Genomic DNA, 22246 nt, shown 5'->3' on the forward strand with positions numbered 1-22246 from the left:
TGGCGACATAACAACAGGACATCAGCACAACATCGTGGCAGGAGAACATGGCGACACAACAACAGGACATCAGCACGACATCGTGGCAGGAGAACATGGCGACATAACAACAGGACATCAGCACGACATCGTGAACGAACAAAAGGACGACATGGTGACAGGACAACAGAACGACATCGTGGCGGGAGAACGGGACGACACCGTGAACGGACAAAAGGACGACATAGCAACAGGACGACATCGTGACAGTAAAACAGAAGACATGGGGCAATGGGACAATAGAAAGACATCGTGACAGGACAACAGGACTTGTGAAGAGGTAAAAAGGCCAACAAAATACTTTTGAAAGTTTACCCACAAAGGCTTTCTATTAAAGAAAGACGCCAGGAGCTGATAACGCCGTTACATATGAAGGCAAATGTTTAAGTCAGATAACATCTCTTGATACAGTCGGACCCCGGTATCTGGAACCTAGTGGAGCCGTGTTGTAACTTCGAGATATCCGGACATTCGAGATAATGAGGCATGCACAGCCAGACAGATCACGTAACGTTATTATAGATTCATAGCAATACGATTGCATACACGAGAAATTAAGAACACAACACGAGTAAGTGATGACAAAATGAAAATTAATGCATTTGGAAGGCAATGATCATCAATAGCAGTTAACACCTTTTGGTTTAACCAGGAAGTCCGCTGCATGATATCTGAAATGGCGGTTTGTGAAAATAACACGATGAAACACCAGTACGATAAAGAATCGATACCTACCACTTCGGTGTCAAGAGACATTCAATAAATTCAAATCTCATTTCATGATGATTTTGCTCAAATGGAATCTTGTAGACGCTTAAAATTGTTGAATATCCCGACACTTTGTATGGCGTATAGCAGATCTGAACTACCTTCGTGGTACAAAGTAGAACATGAACCTAATGTTCCGACTCGTACTGCCCTGTGTGAAAACAGACCCGTATAACAAGCACGTGGCTGACATGGACACATTACTGTAGGAAACGTGGTGGGCACGGGTGGCCCAGTCGTCTAAGGCGCCGCGATTCGCTGTGCAGAGTTGCGTCCCTTGGGCATGCCAGAAACCTATGATTGTGGGTTCAAATCCCGGTTCGCCCCGATTTTGTTTCTAGGTTTGTCAGCACCATACCCGTGCTCGTGGGTTTCACCGAAGTAGTAAACGTCTGAGACCTGCATCACTTCGGGCTTTCCTCCCACATTAAGCCGACACGCCGTGATATCACTGGAATACTGTTAAAAGCGGCGTTAAACCCAACTCACTCACTCACTCACTCACTCACTCTAACAAACATGACACCCAGTACGAGATGAAGATCCGGAGTACAATAGGTCTTCAGCAACCCATGCTTACCGTAAAGGACGACTATGCATCTCGTAAGAGGCGACCAAAGGGATCGGGTGGTCAGGCTCGCTGACGTGGTTGATGCTTGTCATCGTATCCTAGTTGCGTGGATCGATGCTCATGATGTCAATCACTGGATTGTGTGGTCCAGACTCGATTATTTACAGACCGCTGCCTTATAGCTGTAATAATGCTGAGTGTGGCGTTAAACAACAAACAAATCTGTGTAAAAATAAAGCACTTACAGCACATATATCCTTTGTAGAAAATAATGTTTAGCGCCAAAGCCTACGTGTCAGAACGTTCATGTGTCCCGTTTGTTCATACATGCCGTATCACATTTGTATCGATCTTACTAATTAGGGGGCACGGGTGGCCCAGTCGTCTAAGGCGCCGCGATTCGCTGTGCAGAGTTGCGTCCCTTGGGCACGCCAGAAACCTATGATCGTGGGTTCGAATCCCGGTTCGCCCCGATTATGTTTCTAGGTTTGTCAGCACCATACCCGTGCTCGTGGGTTTCACCGAAGTGGTAAACGTCTGAGACCTGCATCACTTCGGGCTTTCCTCCAACATTAAGCTAACACGCCGTGATATAACTGGAATAGTGTTAAAAGCGGCGTTAAACCCAACTCACTCACTCACTCTTACTAATTAGAGCTAACAAAACAACCTTGACATACTCCTCTAATCCGACCTATTGCTGATGGCGTTAGGCTGACCAGTGGTCAAAGGGTTCGCTGGTCACGTTCGACCCTCCCATTCTCACATAGATATAACTGCTTAACGCAGACTTTGAATGACTTCGTCAGCACCAGGATCCGATGATCTGTCTAAGACGGCTCTTCACGATAGTTCTCTACTCAGGTTGTGTCTCACCCACTGTGCCCCCAGAGTATAGCGGTAAATGTGAACGTACCTCTATCAATATGTGATCAAATTATTTCGTAAGTTAATCAATGGCGTATTGCCAGCGGTCCCAATTATTTGAAACTGTTGAGAATGACCCAAATAGAATAATTACCTTTTCTTACCGCAAGTACAAGAAACATTGACTAAATATGAATGTTGGAGTACATATGAATATACATCACTTCATAATAATATTTTAACCATTATTTTCTTCATAACAGAATAATGCCGCGGTAATATTGTTATGATAATAGTTGCTGACACATATAACAATGACACTAGTGTGTTATGACGTAGCCTCCAAAGATAACAATCTTACGGCATAACAATTGCTGATAGAAAAGAACCCTCCATACTCCGCATGTAACAAACTTCGGATAAGACAGACTCCAAACTCGGATTTAAAGGTATCACAATTCGGATATAACAAACTCCAGGTATTATATTGTCTCGACATTGCAAACTAGAAAGTTCGGATATACCAAACTCCAGGTACTATATTGTCTGGACATTGCAAACTAGAAAGTTCGGATATACCAAACTCTAGGTATTATATTGTTTGGATAAAGCAAACTCGAAACTTCGAATATAACAAACCCCAAACTTCGGATAAAACATCTTCAGGTATTATATTGTCTAGACAAATCAAATAGGAAACTTCAAAAATAACAAACTCCAGTTATTATATTTTCTAAGCATAACAAACTCGAAACTTCGAATATAACAAACTCAGGGTAATCTATTGTCAAAACTCCACGGAGGAAGAAACTTTGAGTATTAACTTGTCTTGGCATATTATCCTGACACTGGGCATGGTAAATCCTGGATATAAAGTATTATTGACTTATGGAAAAAGCTCGAAGCTCGGCGAATCCCGGATGTAACAAACTCCGTAAATAATATTCTATTATGAAAAACACAAAGCCAACATACAACAAACAAAAAAGTAGAATGGCCTTAAGTCATCTCAAGTCAGTTAAAAACCCGACCAGGTTAATTGCCACTTCTTGACAGTCATCATCGATGTATCGGCGCAATTGAAGCACAATTGCCTTCGTAATATGTCATATGTCTTCGAATACTTTGTGACTGCAAGTGGAGGGGAAGGCCTATGTGTGTCAAATATTTCCACTACTGCTTGGCATTAGAATGCCATTTACTCTGTATCGTATCGCCATATTTTCAGGGCTATGTCACAGCGATTGGCTCTAGCTGTCACTGTCACATCCGACCTGAGCGTGTAAAGAGAGACTCATAATGCTAAAAACAGAACCAGGTCTCATGGGACTGTCGCCTGATATAAATAGAGGTGGTTTGACAGCTATGATGAGGACTGCTTTGTTTGTGGCCTCTTTAACAGCTACTTTACAGATCTTGTCAATAAATCCAACTGACAATGGCAACTATTTTCCATTAATTCTAAGACAGTTTTACATCTGAAAAAGTGGCTCGAGCTTCTGTGTCGTTTAACATATTGTTTCTGAAGCGGCAACGTTTGTCCTGTTCAGAGTTGCGCCCCTTAGTATGTTGCATCCGCTGATCGTCAGTAGGTTTGAATCCCTGATTCTCACATAATATGATCTTGGGTTTGTCAGCACATAGTCTGTGTTTGTGGATTCTGGGGCAAGCGTTTACAAACTGCGTCATCTTGTCCTCAAACATCACGCCGCCACTCCGTGATTTAATTCAAACATTGTTTAAAGCGGCGTTAAACCAAACTCGCTCACTCACTATTTCTGGTAAATCTGACCGCCTCCGTGGTCTAGTGGTAGAGCGTCCGCCCGGAGAGCGGAAGGTCCGGGGTTCGATCCCCGGCCGCGTCATACCAAAAGACGTTAAAAGATGGTACTTGTTGTTACCCTGTCTGGCGCTCGGCATTAAAGGGCTAAAACAAGGACTGGTCGGCTCGGAGTCAGTATACTGTGTCTGAGTGGGGTATTCATGTTAAACCGCGGCATGGTATCTCAGTGTGCTAGCACTATAAATCGGCACCAGTCTGGACTAGTACAAGCAGCCACACACACATACACGTGCATGCACGTCGCTATATAAGTGCAATAATCTTGGACGCGACGTTAAACCCAATTTCACCTCTTCACACACCTTTGAGGAAGCCCCGTATTTGTCAAATCATAGAAGCAGCTTCTTTCATGAAGAGAATGAACGTTGGGCTATGTTTGTATTCTACACATGAAGGAAATACAAGTTTCAATGGCTTGCTATAACCGAGCGTGATCACTGGCAGCGTTAAGATGCGTTCTTTGACAAGCTAACCATTCCACGATGTACGCCACAGACAGTGGAGTCTGACACTCCACTCATCAATAGGCCGGCTCACTTTCACAGCAATTATATGCCCCAGACATGCATTCAGAGCACAGAGGAGGAGCTTGGGTCGCCGTCCTTCTCGACGGTTTTCTTCAGATCGTCAAACAGACAAGTCGTTGAGGAAGAACTCCATATTAACCCATACACTGCAGACTGAGGGAGCTTGGGTGTTCGTGAGGGTGGGGAAAGATTGACCTGACCCACCTCCACCCCGATCCCACCCCCAAACCGTGCATCTCGACCACAAGACAAACACGAACGGCTTTAGTGAGCCTGTGAAGTGTCGGTTACTACTGCTACTACTACAACAACGACGTTGACTACTGCTTCTTCTATGTGATAAATCTGCTCTTTCGAATGTTACTGCTGCTATTCATCGTACCCTGACGGCGTGGATCGTTGCAAGGAATATCAGTCACCGGATTGTCTGGTCCAGACTCGATTATTTACAGGCCGCCGTCATATAGCTGGAGTATTGCTTAGTGCGGCGTAAAACAACAAACACACAAAACTACTGTTCAAGTCTACCCTCAATGTTGAAGCTGGTTCTTGTTTTTATCCAAATGACCTTAAATGGTGGATGTAGCATTTGCTGATTACGGATTTAACACATCCAGCCACGATTGTTTTGTTTGATTGTTGTTTGACGCCGCACTCAGCAATATTCAAGCTATATGGCGGCGTTCTGTAAATAATCGAATCTGGACAATCTGATGATTGACATCATGAGCATCCATCTACGCAATTGGTATACGATGATATGCATCAACCAAGTCAGAGAGCCTGACAACCCGATCCCGTTAGTCGCTTCTTTCGACAAGCATAGTCGCCTTAACGCCAAGGGTATGTTGCTGAAGATCTATTCTAACCAGGATCTTCATGGGTAAATACATATTTAGACTTGCTCTAATCCAGTACGAGTACAACACCCACTTCACGACCGCTACGACCATGCTACTAAAACTACTGATGTCGTGGATAGAGCGGCTGCCCGGAGAGTGGAAGGTCGTTAAATATGGTACTTGTTGTTACCCTGCGCTCGGCATAAATAGAAATAAACGTCTTACCAAGAGAATTTAGAAAATGGTACTTGTTTTTTCCCTGTCCAACGCTCGGTATTAAGGGGATAAAACAAAGACCGGTCGGCTCGGAGTCCGTATACTGTATCTGAGTGGGGTATTCATGCACTGCGGCATTGTATCTCAGTAGTCTAGCACTATAAAACCGTCGTTAGGTCGGACTAGCACACACACGCACACACTCACGCACTAGGGCGGTCGGATAGCCTAGTGGTTAAAGCGTTCGCTCGTCACGCCGAGGACCCAGGTTCGATTCCCGACATGGGTACAATGTGTGAAGCCCATTTCTGGTGACCCCCGCCGTGATATTGCTGGAATATTGCTAAAAGCGGCGTAAAACCATACTCACTCACTCACGCACTAGCGCACTAAGGCACGCACGCACAGCCGCGCGTTCATTTACGTTACTATATAAGTGCAATAGCACGACGAGAAACCCCATTTCATCTCACTACACAAGTGCCCTTTGGATGTAGGCCATACTGCATTCCTTCACTTAATACCTTGAATGTTTGAAACATTTGAAACATTCAACTTACCTACTTACTAACGCTCGAGAGAAGTCATAATATATCAACAAATAGGCCTGACATTTACATCTGATACTTTAGTAGATGACCTCTGACCTATCCCAGGCCACGTAACCGGGCAAGTCCACATGTCATAGTCGTTAGAAATTGAATTTGGTGTTTAGAATGTTTGTTGTGTATTTTTAACTCCGCACTCTGGCTAAACGGCGGCGGTGATGTTTAAAAAGTTATTGAGTACGTTATGAAATGTGTCGTTAATCGATGACAACAAAGAGTTATTTGAACTGAAGGCAAACGAAGCGCTGGCGTTTGACCTCCAAAGCACCTATATTGAGAGGAGGTATGATCTCGAGCCTCATCAGCTGATACTGTTGAAGCATGAATTCAAATATCAAACGCCGGTCGTAATTTGACAGAACTTCAAAGCTTTGTTGGATGTCCGGTTTTTGTACAGGATGTGGGTCATTTGTTGACTCATGCTGGATTATCTAGTTTAATCAACACGAATCAACACATTATGAACTGGCTCTGTAGCGTATTAAACTGAAAGAATATCAACTTTCAAAAGTAAATAAGGGTACGGGTGGCCCAGTAGGCGTGCTGTAAACCTACTATAATGAATTTGACTGTCAGATTCGCCTTGACTAGATTTCAAGATTCATCTGCATCATACCCGTTGGCTTCATCAACTTGTTAACGTCTACTTGGGACTATCCTCCCACGTTAGGGTGACAGGTCCAAGTCCTGCTTCGTCTCACATTAGGCTGACAGAACCAAGACCTGCTTCGTCTCACATTAGGCTGACAGGTCAAAGACCTGCTTCGTCTCACATTAAACTGACAGGTCCAAGACCTGCTTCGTCTAACATCAGGCTGACAGATATAAGACCTGCTTCGTCTAACATCAGGCTGACAGATATAAGACCTGCTTCGTCTTACATCAGGCTGACAGGTCCAAGTCCTGCTTTGTCTCACATTAGGCTGACAGGTCCAAGACCTGCTTCGTCTCACATTAAACTGACAGGTCCAAGACCTGCTTCGTCTAACATCAGGCTGATAGATATAAGACCTGCTTCGTCTAACATCAGGCTCACAGATATAAGACCTGCTTCGTCTCACATTAGGCTGACAGGTCCATTACCTGAGTCGTCTCACATTAGGCTGACAGGTCCAAGACCTGCTTCGTCTCACATTAAACTGACAGGTCCAAGACCTGCTTCGTCTCACATTAAACTGACAGGTCCAAGACCTGCTTCGTCTCACATTAAACTGACAGGTCCAAGACCTGCTTCGTCCCACATTGTGCTGACAGGTCCAAGACCTTCTTCGTCTAACATTAGGCCGACAGGTCCAAGACCTGCATTGTCTCACATTAAACTGACACACCCAAGAACTGCTTCGTCCGACATTAAACTGACAGGTCCAAGACCTGCTTGGTCTAACATTAGGTTGACAGGTCCAAGACCTGCTTCGTCTCACATTAGGTTGACAGAACCAAGACCTGCTTCGTCCGACATTAAACTGACAGGTCCAAGACCTGCTTCGTCTAACATTAGGTTGACAGGTCCAAGACCTGCTTCGTCTAACATTAGGCCGACAGGTCCAAGACCTGCTTCATCTAACATTAGGCTGACAGGTCCAAGACCTGCATTGTCTCACATTAAACTGACACATCCAAGAACTGCTTCGCCCCACATTAAACTGACATCGTTAGCTCTAGCGCAACCTGTCACAGACTTGGTCCCTGTCTATAGATATACTACAACCGTGTGGTTGAGCATTCCAACAGCAACACCAGTTAAAGCCATTACCCCTCGGTTCCATGTGTCCCCTTTCATTATTGTTACCCCCCAATTAACGCTCGCTCGGTCTGGCCGCATCAGATGGACCTTACATCGAAATTGTCAGAATATGTGTAAAAACTTTCACAGCGCAAATTGATTCTGGTTGAGCTTAATTCCTTGGGCAGGTAAGAACACTGCTACAACGAACTGTCGCTTGTAACTATGGCTTAATGGATCTTATCGGCAATTCTAGTACGTTACGTTTTTCCCTATAATTCAGTTTGAGTTTTCGTGGCTTTTTACGGAAAATAAAGTAAGTTTTATCATGTGGGGAATACGCTTTGCCAAAACAGTGGTAGTGTATTTAATACTGCGAAGACTCGTGGCTTGTAGATTTGCGCTAGCTTGACTGATGAAGGCTGGCGCTTGTTAAGACAAGTACAACACGGGGCGTTATGGTGTCTTGAAGGAACTCGCGCTCAATACATGCAGTCTTATCTGCCGCAAACTGAAGTGTTGGGTCGGATTAAAACGTCAGTTTGTGAAAGCGTCGCGAGTCGTGTACCTGCTTTCCACTGATATCAGCCACTTATTAAAACGGGATTAAGCTCAGGCAAATACATACTAATAAATTTGATTCAACTCAAACTTAATTATGCATAAATCTAGCATTTAAGAATTATCATAATTACTCTGAGACAATTTCCCAATTTCAAAAAACGCACTTATTACAATATTTACCCCAGGTTGAAAATGACCACTTGATTGATTCGCTTATAACAGCTCGGCCGACACGTGCACATAACATGACCGACCTGAGTACTGTTTATAAAGCTCAATATATCCTGTCCGACACAACGAAGTATAATAAAATTGTCATTAATGTATTTGATCGGTTATCACATACTTCAGCTAATAGGGATTGCCATTTAATAGCGGTCTTAGTGCGACGACTGTCGTAACTTTTAGCTTTCTTAACTCGAATCGAAGGATCGTTTGTGGATCAGGTCACTGGGTCACATTTCAGGAGAAAAGCCTTCTTAACTTGACCTCCAGTGAGTGAGTGAGTGAGTATGGTTTTACGCCGCTTTTAGCAATATTCCAGCAATACTACGGCGGGGGACACAAGAAATGAGCTTCACACATTGTACCCATGTGGGGAATCGAACCCGGGTCTTCGGCGTGACGAGCGAACGCCATAACCACTAGGCTACCTCACCGCCCCTGACCTCCTTTAAGAGGATATTCCAGCTACATGATTGCGGCTTATATATAATCGAGCCTGAATCAGACAAACCAGTGATCGATATTATGAGCAACTCGCCGTTGCGGTACAAGATACGGCATCAACCAAGTAAGTCGCCTTTCACGACCAGCATAGGTTGCTGGGGACCAATTCGAACCCGGAAAAAAACTTCGGAATCAAATAAGTTCTCCGCGTATCTTGAGATGCGTATTTTATATTTTCCAATTGCCCCGAGGAATTGGGTGAGTGAGTGAGTGAATTTGTTCCGCTGGTCAGCAGTATAGATATCACGGTGGCCCGTACATAATCGAACCTGGACCAGGCAAACCAGTGATTGAAAGCATGAGCAACAATCCATACCATCGGGGCAAGGTGACACACAGTTAACCAAGTCACCGAGTAGACTCTTACAATAAATGGGCTAGTGGGCAACCATTCCTTCCGGAATTGCTACGGAGTTGATTATCACGTGCGCCCTGCTGCTGTTTGTACTGGTTCGGACTAATGTCGGTATTACAGCACTAACCCACGGAGATACCATGCTGCAGTTTTACATGGATACCCAACTCAGACGCAGTATACAACCTGTCCTTGTTTTATCCCCTTAATGCCGAGCGTTAGGCAGGGAAACAACAAGCACCATTTTTCTAATTCTTTTGGTAAGACGTGGCCAGGGATAAAACAACAGAGCTCCTGAGGATGAAAAAGAAATGGCACTTCTCAAATGTTTTTTCTTTCAAACATCTGTACATTGGGGAATGAAAATAACCAAACATTTCATAAAAAAAACCACGTGGAAAGATAGCAAAACATTCATAATGGAATTTGAATTTGAAATTTTATAGTTTCAATAACACATAATCTATATAATTCACATGTTTTAACGCGATTGTTTTTGAGAAAATAGAAGATTGCTTTGTAGAGGTTTCTGATCGGATCCGGGTGTACGGGTGGCCCAGTCGTCTAAGGCGCCGCGATTCGCTGTGCAGAGTTGCGTCCCTTGGGCACGCCAGGAACCTATGATTATGGGTTCGAATCCCGGTTCTCCCCGATTATGTTTCTAGGTTTGTCAGCACCATACCCGTGCTCGTGGGTTTCACCGAAGTGGTAAACGTCTTAGACCTGCATCACTTCGGGCTTTCCTCCCACATTAAGCTGACACGCCGTGATATAACTGGAATACTGTTAAAAGCGGCGTTAAACCAAACTCACTCACTCACTCTGATTGGATCCACTGGGGCCTGAATTCTTATTGTGTTGCATTTTCATATACCCAATAATCGTTGTATAATCGTTATTTTAATTACGCACCGATGCACCCTGCATTCCATCTCAGTGATGCTTGTACTCCATTCCCCCATCGGCCATCGCTTATCAATTATAGCTGTTCTCTATGTTATAATCGCTGTGGGATATACAGCGCTCTTCTACATCTCCGGATCGGCAGGCTATATACCATTTAAAAAATCTAAACCATCCTTTCATTAATTCATATACGTATATTTTATTTCATCGAAACTGAACTTTGAATAAGGATTGTAGTTCGTTTAAAACACGACAGCTGTTTCGGGACCCCATCTTGTTTTCCAAATCTAAAACCGGTTTTTGGTGTCGATAAAAAAATCGTTTTCTAACGGGTTGATCCGTATTCCCTGACATAGACCTGATAATAAGCGATGAACGGATGAAGTGATATGGAACCGCAGCTATTATAAGCCACCCAACTGCGAGGTGATAGTGTGTGTTTCTTGTCAACCACTTTTATTAATGTCATTGTAAACTCATTTCTTACCATTATACCATTATGCATATTTTCACCAGCCAAGTTTATCATTTATGATTCTGTTTCGAAGAGGTGGTAATCGGTATTATATACAATTTAGTCTGCATAAAAATAATTAATCGGGTATATTGCTCTTCAAACTCATTAGGGAAAGGGGCTTTTGAATATTTCGAAATTTAATTTGAAATATAATTTGTTCCAAAATGTATTATTTACAACAAAATGGTTCACTTCTAGACATAATGGATGTCCTGAAAGATATACTAACTCACTTAGGTGTACACGCAAGCACACGCACGCATATACACACTCACGCACCTTTTTAACTTTGTTAGTGACTAAACTACTATTGTATACCAAATATCCTCAATAAATAAGGTTCGGGATATCGATATATTCGGGATATTTGACGCATTAAACCCATGTTCCTTGTCAGCTTCTTTTCACATTTACTTAATGACAATAACCATTTCTAAGAGTATGCCATTAACCATATTTTCACCTTCCACGTTTGGCATTTACGATTCTGTTCCGTGAAGGCGGTGGATTTCATTATAACCCCGTTAGGCTGCATGTAAGTAATTCTAGTGTCAGAGGTAGTAAGGTTTCCTAATTGATGCTGGCACCGTTCTTATCTATTTAACGAGGTTTTACTTCAATTAATTAAGAGTTCAGCTGACTGTTACATGAATCAGACCATGTACTAATTACGGAAACTGTTCACCCGACTCACTGATTACTTGCTTCATGTGAGGCTCCAGCTTGCTAATGAGGCGGTTGCCCACTATTCTGCCTAATCAAATATGCTTACATCCACTCTGCTTACATCCACTCTGCTTACATCCACTCTGCTTACATCCACTCTGCTTACATCCACTCTGCTTACATCCTCTCTGCTTACATCCACTCTGCTTACATCCACTCTGTTTACATCCACTCTGTTTACATCCACTCTGCTTACATCCACTCTGTTTACATCCACTCTGTTTACATCCACTCTGCTTACATCCACTCTGTTTACATCCTCTCTGTTTACATCCTCTCTGTTTACATCCTCTCTGCTTACATCCTCTCTGCTTACATCCACTCTGCTTACATCCTCTCTGCTTACATCCACTCTGCTTACATCCTCTCTGCTTACATCCACTCTGCTTACATCCTCTCTGTTTACATCCTCTCTGTTTACATCCACTCTACTTACATCCACTCTGTTTACATCCACTCTACTTACATCCACTCTGTTTACATCCTCTCTGTTTACATCCTCTCTGTTTACATCCTCTCTGCTTACATCCACTCTGCTTACATCCTCTCTGTTTACATCCACTCTGCTTACATCCTCTCTGCTTACATCCTCTCTGTTTACTTCCACTCTGATTACATCCACGCTGCTTACATCCACTCTGCTTACATCCTCTCTGTTTACATCCTCTCTGCTTACATCCACTCTGCTTACATCCTCTCTGTTTACTTCCTCTCTGCTTACATCCACTCTGCTTGCATCCACTCTGCTTACATCCACTCTGCTTACATCCTCTCTGTTTACATCCTCTCTGTTTACATCCTCTCTGCTTACATCCACTCTGCTTACATCCTCTCTGCTTACATCCACTCTGTTTACATCCACTCTACTTACATCCTCTCTGTTTACATCCTCTCTGCTTACATCCGCTCTGCCTACATCCTCTCTGTTTACATCCGCTCTGCCTACATCCTCTCTGTTTACATCCTCTCTGCTTACATCCACTCTGCTTGCATCCACTCTGCTTGCATCCACTCTGCTTACATCCTCTCTGCTTACATCCTCTTTGCTTACATCCGCTCTGCCTACATCCTCTCTGCTTACATCCTCGCTGCTTACACCAACTCTGCTTACATCCACTCTGTCTATATATTTAGAATCCCGAACAACGGTGTGGTAGCCTTGCTGGTAAAGCGTTTGCTCGTCACTCCAAAGAACAGGGTTCGATTTCCAACATGGGTACAATGTGAGAAGCAAATTTCTGGTGTCCTCCGCCAGCATTTTGTGTAAGTCTGTGAGTCAAGACTAAGGGAGTCCAGACTAACGGAGTCAACACTAACGGAGTCAACACTAACGTTGTCAACACTAACGGAGTCCACACTAATGGAGTCAACACTAACGGGGTCCAGACTAACGGTGTCAACACTAACGGAGTCAACACTAACGGGGTCCAGACTAACGGTGTCAACACTAACGGAGTCAACACTAACGGGGTCCACACTAATTGAGTCAACACTAACGGGGTCCAGACTAACGGTGTCAACACTAACGGGAGTCCAGACTAACGGAGTCAACACTAACGTTGTCAACACTAACGGAGTCAACACTTACGGGGTCCACACTAATGGAGTCAACACTAACGGGGTCCAGACTAACGGTGTCAACACTAACGGAGTCAACACTAACGGGGTCCAGACTAACGGTGTCAACACTAACGGAGTCAACACTAACGGAGTCCACACTAATGGAGTCAACACTAACGGGGTCCAGACTAACGGTGTCAACACTAACGGAGTCAACACTAACGGGGTCCAGACTAACGGTGTCAACACTAATGGAGTCAACACTAACGGGGTCCAGACTAACGGTGTCAACACTAATGGAGTCAACATTAACGGGGTCCAGACTAACGGTGTCAACACTAACGGAGTCAACACTAACGGGGTCCAGACTAACGGCGTTCAGATTAAAACGGTCTAGCCAAAGGAGGTCCAGACTAACAGAGTCCAGGCGAACGCAGTCCAGACTAACGGGGTCCAGACTAACGCAGTCCAGACTAACGGGGTCCAGGCTAATAGGGTCCACATTACCGGAGTCCAGACTAACGGGTCCAGACTAACGGGGTCCAGACTAACGGGGACCAGACTAACGTTTACAGACTAACGGGGCTCCACTGTATTCCGAGTCGCCACACACAAGCCACTGTGGGAGGAATTCCTCTGCACTGATGTTATCAGTAAAGGTGTTTTGTTGTATGTATTTGGTTTGTGGCAGAGCAGCTGCTCGTAATTCAAGATGCATCTCTTAGAATCCACTTGAACTAATCGTCGACTTGAAAGAAACACGTGTTACACGTGTAGATGCAGTCCAACATCTCACACACCGTCGGATGTAAATACGTTGCAAGGTAATTTGCGATGGAATGTACTGCCCTGTAGAGATAAGACAGTTACACCGCCAGCAATAGAGCTACACACACTTACAGCTCTACATGTGCAACAAGTGAAGACGAGGGGGGAGGTTGCAGGTGTGAGAGAGGGGTGGGTGACGTGGGGATGGGGTGGGGGTGGCAAGTATGTCTAACTGTATCGGATGGTGGGAGTGTATGCGATGATTAATATCTAACATTAAAAACAAGATCTACAAGCTCCTTTCATAATTAATTTTAGCAGATCCATAAGAGCCAAAGGACCGTCATCATTCTTTGTCCGTTATCGGTATGTAATTAGACTTGTACAAGTCTCGAATTCAATTATTATTATTTTAAATCATAGCTTCTAGATTATATAAATAATAAAAACACATTGTCCCAATAAAAGACGATAAAATTACTAATATACACCTATGGACTTATCATTCAGCAGAGCTTTGGAGCAAGGCTAGTTTGAAATATACAGTTAGCTCTCTTACTGGTATCAAATATACAGTTAGCTCTCTTACCGGTATCAAATATACAGTTAGCTCTCTTACCGGTATCAACTATACAGTTAACATAGCTCTCTTACCGGTATCAACTATACAGTTAACATAGCTCTCTTACCGGTATCAAATATACAGTTAGCTCTCTTACCGGTATCAAATATACAGCTAACATAGCTCTCTTACCGGTATCAAATATACAGTCAACATAGCTCTGTTTACCGGTATCAAATATACAGTTAGCATAGCTCTCTTACCGGTATCAAATATACAGTTAACATATCTCTGTTACCGGTATCAAATATACAGTTAACATAGCTTAAATTGAAACACAGGTTGATCTACTTATGCTGTACACCATACGAACTGAAATGACATTTACGTCATTGTATTCACTTGGATTAAACAAAACAGTTCGAGAAAGACATTTTCGACTTTTGTGACGCTGGACTGTTTATACACACATAGGTTCTCCAGCTATGAACTCCGACACCATGACCTAGGTTTATCTAACCGAAAACACCACTTGATATGAACATACCCTGTAAATACCACATCACTTTGGCTGTTAAGAGTTAATGTTCAGAGATAGCCCATCTACATAAGATACTAGTAATCCCCTTGATGTTTATACACAAAATACAACAGAGAAGTACAGTCGAGTAACTCCCATAAATATTAGTTCAATCTACATATATACAAAGAGCCATTTAGATAAAAATAAATCTTCTACACAATTATTCAGGTTACATTCAGTGGGTAGAGAATTTTTCTGTTACATGTGGTATTTAGAAAATGCAGAGTTTACAGGTCCTTGCTGTCTCTTATATATAACATAAACTTATTTCAGGTTGGTTTGAAGAGAACTCTTCAAACGGTTTGAACTCAGAAATCCATAAACACATGCTCATGATATAGTCGGCATCGTAATCGACTCTGCTTTTAGCAGAGATTTCTTTTGGATGTGAAAAGGGTAGCTTTTATTTAGATGAATGATAATATTGTGTAATAAGGATAATATTTTCTTGAACTTAGTCTCAATATATAGCGCCGAATGTGTATTTTAATTTATGCGACCCGACGTTGAGATATAAATATGTTTTATATCACCCCGATAAAATATGGATGCATGGTAGTGATACAGCAACGATATACACGGGCTCTGTTCGACATCAGGTGCGTGTTTTACGCAGGTTGGAGGTGAGGATGGGGTGTGCGTGTGTGCGTGTGTGCGTATGTGCGTATGTGCGTGCGTGTGTGTTGAAGTGTCAGGCGTATATATTGAGCATGAAACTGTTTTATCTGCAGTCTGGTACTTTTTTTGTTAGCTTTTATACCGCTTGACATCATAAGCAACTACCATTAAAAACCACCGCGGCCTTGACGAACACGCGATACTGTTTTAATGAGGTAACAACGGGACCCCTGTAGTATTTCGGGACAATCCACACAATGGGACTTTCAACGAGCTCAGAGATAAGCCTCCCATTGTCGACATATATAAAGAGACAAACTAATTTTAACATCGTGTAGACCATATTTGGAATGCATACGTACGTTTGACGTCATTTATGCCAACCGCCAATTGTTATCCGACGTTTGACGTCAGAGCTAAACGTACAGATGGCCAGTCATGTGGAAAGTCGTATGTCATGAGAGATCTGAATCGAATGGTGTTAGCATTATCTTGTTAACATGAAGCGAGGCAGCCTATGTCGCCTTTGAAGGAGTTTGACGTTGATATTTGTTTACAATGACGGCGCATTTCTAAAAATCACTGACGATGGTTATCTTAAACGATCCTCCCTGGGTATTTATCGGCTATGTTTTCCATTCATAGAGCTATATGACACACTGGGGCAGTAGTTCAGTCTGGTGAAGATGACAATCAGTTTGTCCCTTTGGGTAACGAGTGGTCCACTCGCCCTAGGCGCCCGAATTGCGTACCGTTCGAAACTAGACTTGCATCACGTCGAGCGTTCCTCCCATATTAAGCTGGCATGCCTCACTATACCTGAAATACCGTTCAGTTTTTTTAAGAATTGACGTTCACTTTGTGTGAGTTCATTGAGTATGAACCTTCATAGAGTGAGGGCCAAACTCTATGAACGGCGGAGCTTGCGACTCTATGAAGGTTCATACTCCAATGAACTCACACAAAGTGAAAGTCAATTCTTATAATTTTTTATCACAACTTCTTACCTCAAAGGGTGTAGGTTAGATCTATACACAATTTTATTAAGTATGTGTGACATCATGTTTACACAAACAGCCATACAACAACCAGCTGTCGCGGAATAAAATAGTTCCTCTATAAGAGAAGTGACACGAGCGTATGTATGCACAACTTGTTCTTCAGAAATATCTGACACAACACATCTATTCAAATGATATCACCATTAGATGAGAAAGGTCTTTTAGAACTACCTCAGTAAGTCAGTCACAATGACAGCGCGTCGTAATACATTTACATCAAGTACAAGACGTCAAAATGGCCGACACGATAAACGTGACGGGAGAGATTTCAGAAGATGTTGATGAACCTGTCGCGGTTACATGTCAAGTGACCATTGATCAATTGACCGATAATTGAAAGGTAATTAAAGATGTGTCAAATAGACACTAAGGTAAATTAATAGATTCCTGTAAACTGTCACTGTCAGCCTAAACACGGATCGAGTCGATACTACGATAGTTTGGATGCGCATTTTTTAGTATTGTTCACTCAGATGGGTCGTAGCGAGGATTTTCGTGAACATTCATGCAGTCAAACTCTCTGACGTTTCTCTATGTATACTAAATGCTGAGTTCAAGATTAAAGGGTTTAAATTATCAGAAAGAACGCTTCTGTATTTATTCGTGCTAGGGATCGGAAATCCCAGATATTCCCCCAGGAATGTGGAAGTAGTCCGTCAGTGTTTACATCATTTCAGGAACACGGTCTCGCGAAAAACGTCTGAACGTCAAAATGTGTCGTTAATACACCTAGGAAACATCAATTTCGCGCTCATGTGATCGACCTCTCGTCCAATGGAAATGTCGTATATAGCGTAAACTTCAAATTTAAAAAATATTGTCTTATGAATATCAATTACTAGATTTGATTGTATTGGATTTAATAACCCTAGCATACATGCCATTGTCTACAGTCATATGTAGGTTATTCGGTGTAGTTGCTATTAATGTATTTACTTACTATGAACAAATATGGTTCTTGAAGAAACGTACAGGGGTGTATGTTTTTTGCGCCCACATTCTTTAGAAAACAAGAGACGCTGTACCACAATGCCACAACTAAGTTTGTCATGGTCTAAACGTGGTGCATTTATTCAGCAGGGAGATCGTTAATCACCAAGATGATACTCTGTGATCCGCCTTCAAACCTATACATTCATAAAATGCTGTGTTTTTGACCGAAGCCATTTACAGTAAACTACGTTTATACAGTGAACTACTTTTATAACGAACACTCTTATGACGAACTGGCGGATATAACGAACTTATTTTTTTCGTCACGGCCATTTGCTATATATATGCTTATGACGAACTACGGTTATAACAAACCAAAATTAGTGGTCCCTTTGAGTTCGTTATAACCGTAGTTCATTGTACCACGAAACCCTGCAACCAGACTCCACTGCGGTCAGAAGGGGCGGTCGGGTAGCCTAGTGGTTAAAGCGTTCGCTCGTCACGCTGAAGACCAGGGTTCGATTCCCGACATGGGTACAATGTGTGAAGCCCATTTCTGGTGTTCCCCGCCGTGATATTGCTGGAATATTGCTAAAAGCGGCGTAAAACCATACTCACTCACTCACTGCGGTCAGTAACGCCATGACATCACGTTCTGTATGACGTCATTCGTGTATAAACATCGTTAACGCGTAGCTGCCTTATCGCCTAACGAAACATCCAGGTTTAGTACAAACGTGATTACTCGAAATCCTCGTAAATAAAAAGAGAAGCAGAAAATGCATTCATTACCAGTGACACCTGACTGCCGAATCGCCTTTCCCGTCGACAAATGTATCTACTATCTAGAGGTGATCATTTAACATCTTCAGGGCAACAGCGACAGGCTTACTGGCACATGTGGTAAAAAGACCGATGGCGTTGATACTACACTTAGGCCTACCTGTTCAGATTTGTAGTGAGTTATATCGAAAAACATATTAGAGACTGGGGCAAGCCTTTCTTTTTTTCGACACATCGTGCTTTATCAATGTACAAGTTGGTTTGTTCGTTGACAATATATGTTTGTCCTTGGCCGATTCTATGGCTGCAGTAGAAAGTTCTATGAATGTTGTAGTGTGATTTCTGGATGAAGTTGAACGATCTATGAATGTTATAGAACGATCTATCAGACTGTTGTGCGATCTATGCATGTTGTATGCAACTCTTAATAGACTCCTATTGGACTCCTATGGGACTCGTAACACACTCGTAGCGTACTCGTATGATACTCGTATATATGTAGTCTCTTCCCTAGTCCTAACAGTGTTAGGCTCGGGAGAGCTCGGCAACCACCTCGGCAAAGTGTGAGAGCTGCTTTAGGCTTACAGTCGTCGTAAAGCTAAGATCGCTTGAGAACGTGACCCTGTTATAACCTGGAATTCTCACGGCGGAAAACGTACCACACTCGTCACATACAGCTCATCCCACCCCTTCAAATCCACCCGACTGAGCAACGTAGGTTTCTTCGTGTGTTAACAGAAATAGACTTGCACTATCTGACTGATATGACCCAAGGCAGGGTGCCTGACCTTGTAAAAAATAGTTCATGGTCGTCATGTTGTAAATTCATTTTTAAACCGTTTTTCTCGATAATGAAAGAAGCACCACGTGGCTAGCGTTGACGTCATACCGCATTCACCATGCTTGACCTACTAGCGAGTGAAGGAGATGCTTGTCTTACGCTTTCGCTCTGACGTCGTCTTGTTGAGCGTGAGGCTGTCTACTTTTCACTGCGGCTGTGTGACGATAGATGTCTGCGCGGTAGTATGGGTTACTGTTAACGTCATATGAATTCTTTGTTAATGATGGCGGTATACAACGTTTCGCTGTGTTAGCTTTGTATGTCGTGTCCTCTCGCCATCTGTGATCAACCCAGCGTATCGGAACCTATTTGTTTAGACGAGAGAGCCGAAGAGCATCTTATTGAGGTCGGTTAGAACGACACAGTGGTATCAACAAATAGCATGGATGCCGCATTTTTCATTTGACGTCAACCGTACAATAGCTACCGATACCCGCTTAAGGGTGGAGCTCCTATAACACATGAGCACGCCGCGATATAACTGGAATAGTGTTAAAAGCGGCTTTAAACTTAACTCACTCACTCACTCCTTTCTAGCTTGGGGTGATGTGGAATGGGGATTAAATTCACATTCAAGATTATTCACTCATTTTGCGACGTGCGCGCGTGTGTGTGAGTGTACTGGATTTTGCCGGTTTCATAGTGCTAGCCCATTGAGATACCATGCCGCAGTATAACATTAATACCCCACGCAGACACAGTATGCTGACTCCGAGACGACCATTCCTTGGTTTATACATTGCCGAGCGCCAGGCTGGGCATAATCTTTCAACGTCTGTTCGTATGACGCGTCCGGGGATCAAACCGTCGATTTTCCGCTCTCCAGGCAAACCCTCGATCCACAAGACCACGAAGGCATCCTGGTAACCGTTCCTGTTTTCATTTCAAGTTAGCAGTATTCACTAATGTAGTTTTTGCATCTTTGTTTAAGATAGAATCAACAAGGGTCAATAACTCATCTGAATTATGAGGACGTAATGGTCAGGTTTAAAGTCGGATCGGAATTCCTTGAACAAATTTTAGAGATGCCATAAATGTGATCAAGTGGGTGGGGATTCAGGTTGTCAAAGGTTATAGTCGGATTACAGATAAAAAATGTATTATATCTATAGTTCCACAAAACTTATTTATCAAATTTATATAATACAAGCACAAATGGCTGAGTAATAGGCAAATATATTATCAATATGGCCATCGTGACAGCCGTATGTAAAACCAGATCGGAATTCCCTGTGCGACTTTTAGATACCCCTTGCTCTTATCACACCAAGGACCAATAGTGTTCCGAAACATTCACAGCTACGTTTTGAGGAACGTCAACACAAATAGAAAGTATGTTTGAGCTGAATATACTAGTATACTACTCAACTTCTAACATGGTTAGGGGCGGTCGGGTAGCCTAGTGGTTAAAGCGTTTGCTCGTCACGCCGAAGACCCGGGTTCGATTCCACGAGGGTACAATGTGTGAAGCCCATTTCTGGTGTACCCCCTCTTTGATAGAGCTGGAATATTGCTAAAAGCGGAGTACCAACTCACTCACTCATGACAGATGGTTGAGTAGCTTACTTTTTAAACCGTAAGAGGCGACTAACGGGTTCGGGTGGTCAGGCTCGCTGACTTGGTTGAAAAATGTCATCGATCCAATTGCGTGGATCGATACTCATGGTATTAATCACTGTATTGTCTGGTCGGACTCGATTATGTACAGACCGCCGTCATATGGCTGGAATATTGCTGAGTGCGGCTAAAACAACAAACCAACCAACCAACCAACCAACCAACCAACTTTTTAAACGTTGACACGATCAACAAAATATGCATCTTTGCCATGAGTGTTTGGGTTGGGTTTAACATAATTCCAGTTATATCACGGCGTGTCAGCTTAATGTGGGAGGAAAGCACGAAGTGATGCAGGTCTAAGACGTTTACCACTTCGGTGAAACCCACGAGCACGGGTATGGTGCTAACAAACCTAGAAAGATAATTGGGGCGAACCGGGATTCGAACCCACAATCATAGGTTTCTGGCGTCCCCAAGGGACGCAACTCTGCACAGCGAATCGCGGCGCCTTAGACGACTGAGCCACCCATGTCCCCGACGAACCAAGAAGCACAATTACAGAAAATATGGGATTCGAACCACGAATGGATAGAATGTACTCTGGAGCCTCTAGTTTATCTTCGTGTGGGTGCATTCTTTAGCAACTAATTATTAGTGATATGACAGTGATAAAAGGGGCGTCTGAGGTACAAACCTAATCGGGACGAATCTTGAACGCGAATCCACAAGAACAAGCGTCTGGTACATCTAAGGGAGGTAACTCAGCACAGCAAATTACGGCGCATAAGACACCCTTTGTGACGAGTATGCGACGTTTTGGAAGAATTTTGCCTTAAGTTGAAAATCTTTTGTTTCAGTGTGACATTCGACACTCCTATTCGAGACATCATCGGCGACTCCTTCAAACTTTCCGACGATGTCCGAACGAACCTCGTGAGTCTCCGTGACTTGCTGTCACATCGAGTAGGCGTACCAGCCTACTTCAAAGCTCTGGTTGTCGGCTTCCCGGAAACTGTCGACAGATCGGAAGTAGTCAGGTGAGCTCAAGAAAGCACGACATCAAAAACAGCCAAACAACGCTTATCAGGAAACCTTACCTCCCACTTTTCAGTGTGGAATATGGAATATTGTAAGAGACATTCTCGCGATCCCGACCTTTGGAAACGAGCTAAATAT

The 22246-nt window shown here is 43.2% G+C and overlaps 1 protein-coding gene across 1 annotated transcript in view; it reads left to right on the plus strand.

Moving 5' to 3' along the window:
* Nucleotides 1–22246, plus strand: part of LOC124113218 (putative beta-lactamase-like 1) — a 55319-nt gene that overhangs the window by 19464 nt on the left and 13609 nt on the right. The window contains exon 2 of the mRNA XM_046473496.2: nucleotides 21928–22107. Coding sequence (XP_046329452.2) covers nucleotides 21928–22107 — 180 coding nt within the window. The remainder of the gene's footprint in view (nucleotides 1–21927; nucleotides 22108–22246) is intronic.

This window comes from Haliotis rufescens, unplaced genomic scaffold (genome assembly GCF_023055435.1).
Source record: "Haliotis rufescens isolate VD_foot unplaced genomic scaffold, xgHalRufe1.0.p SCAF_7, whole genome shotgun sequence".
NCBI lineage: Eukaryota > Metazoa > Mollusca > Gastropoda > Lepetellida > Haliotidae > Haliotis > Haliotis rufescens.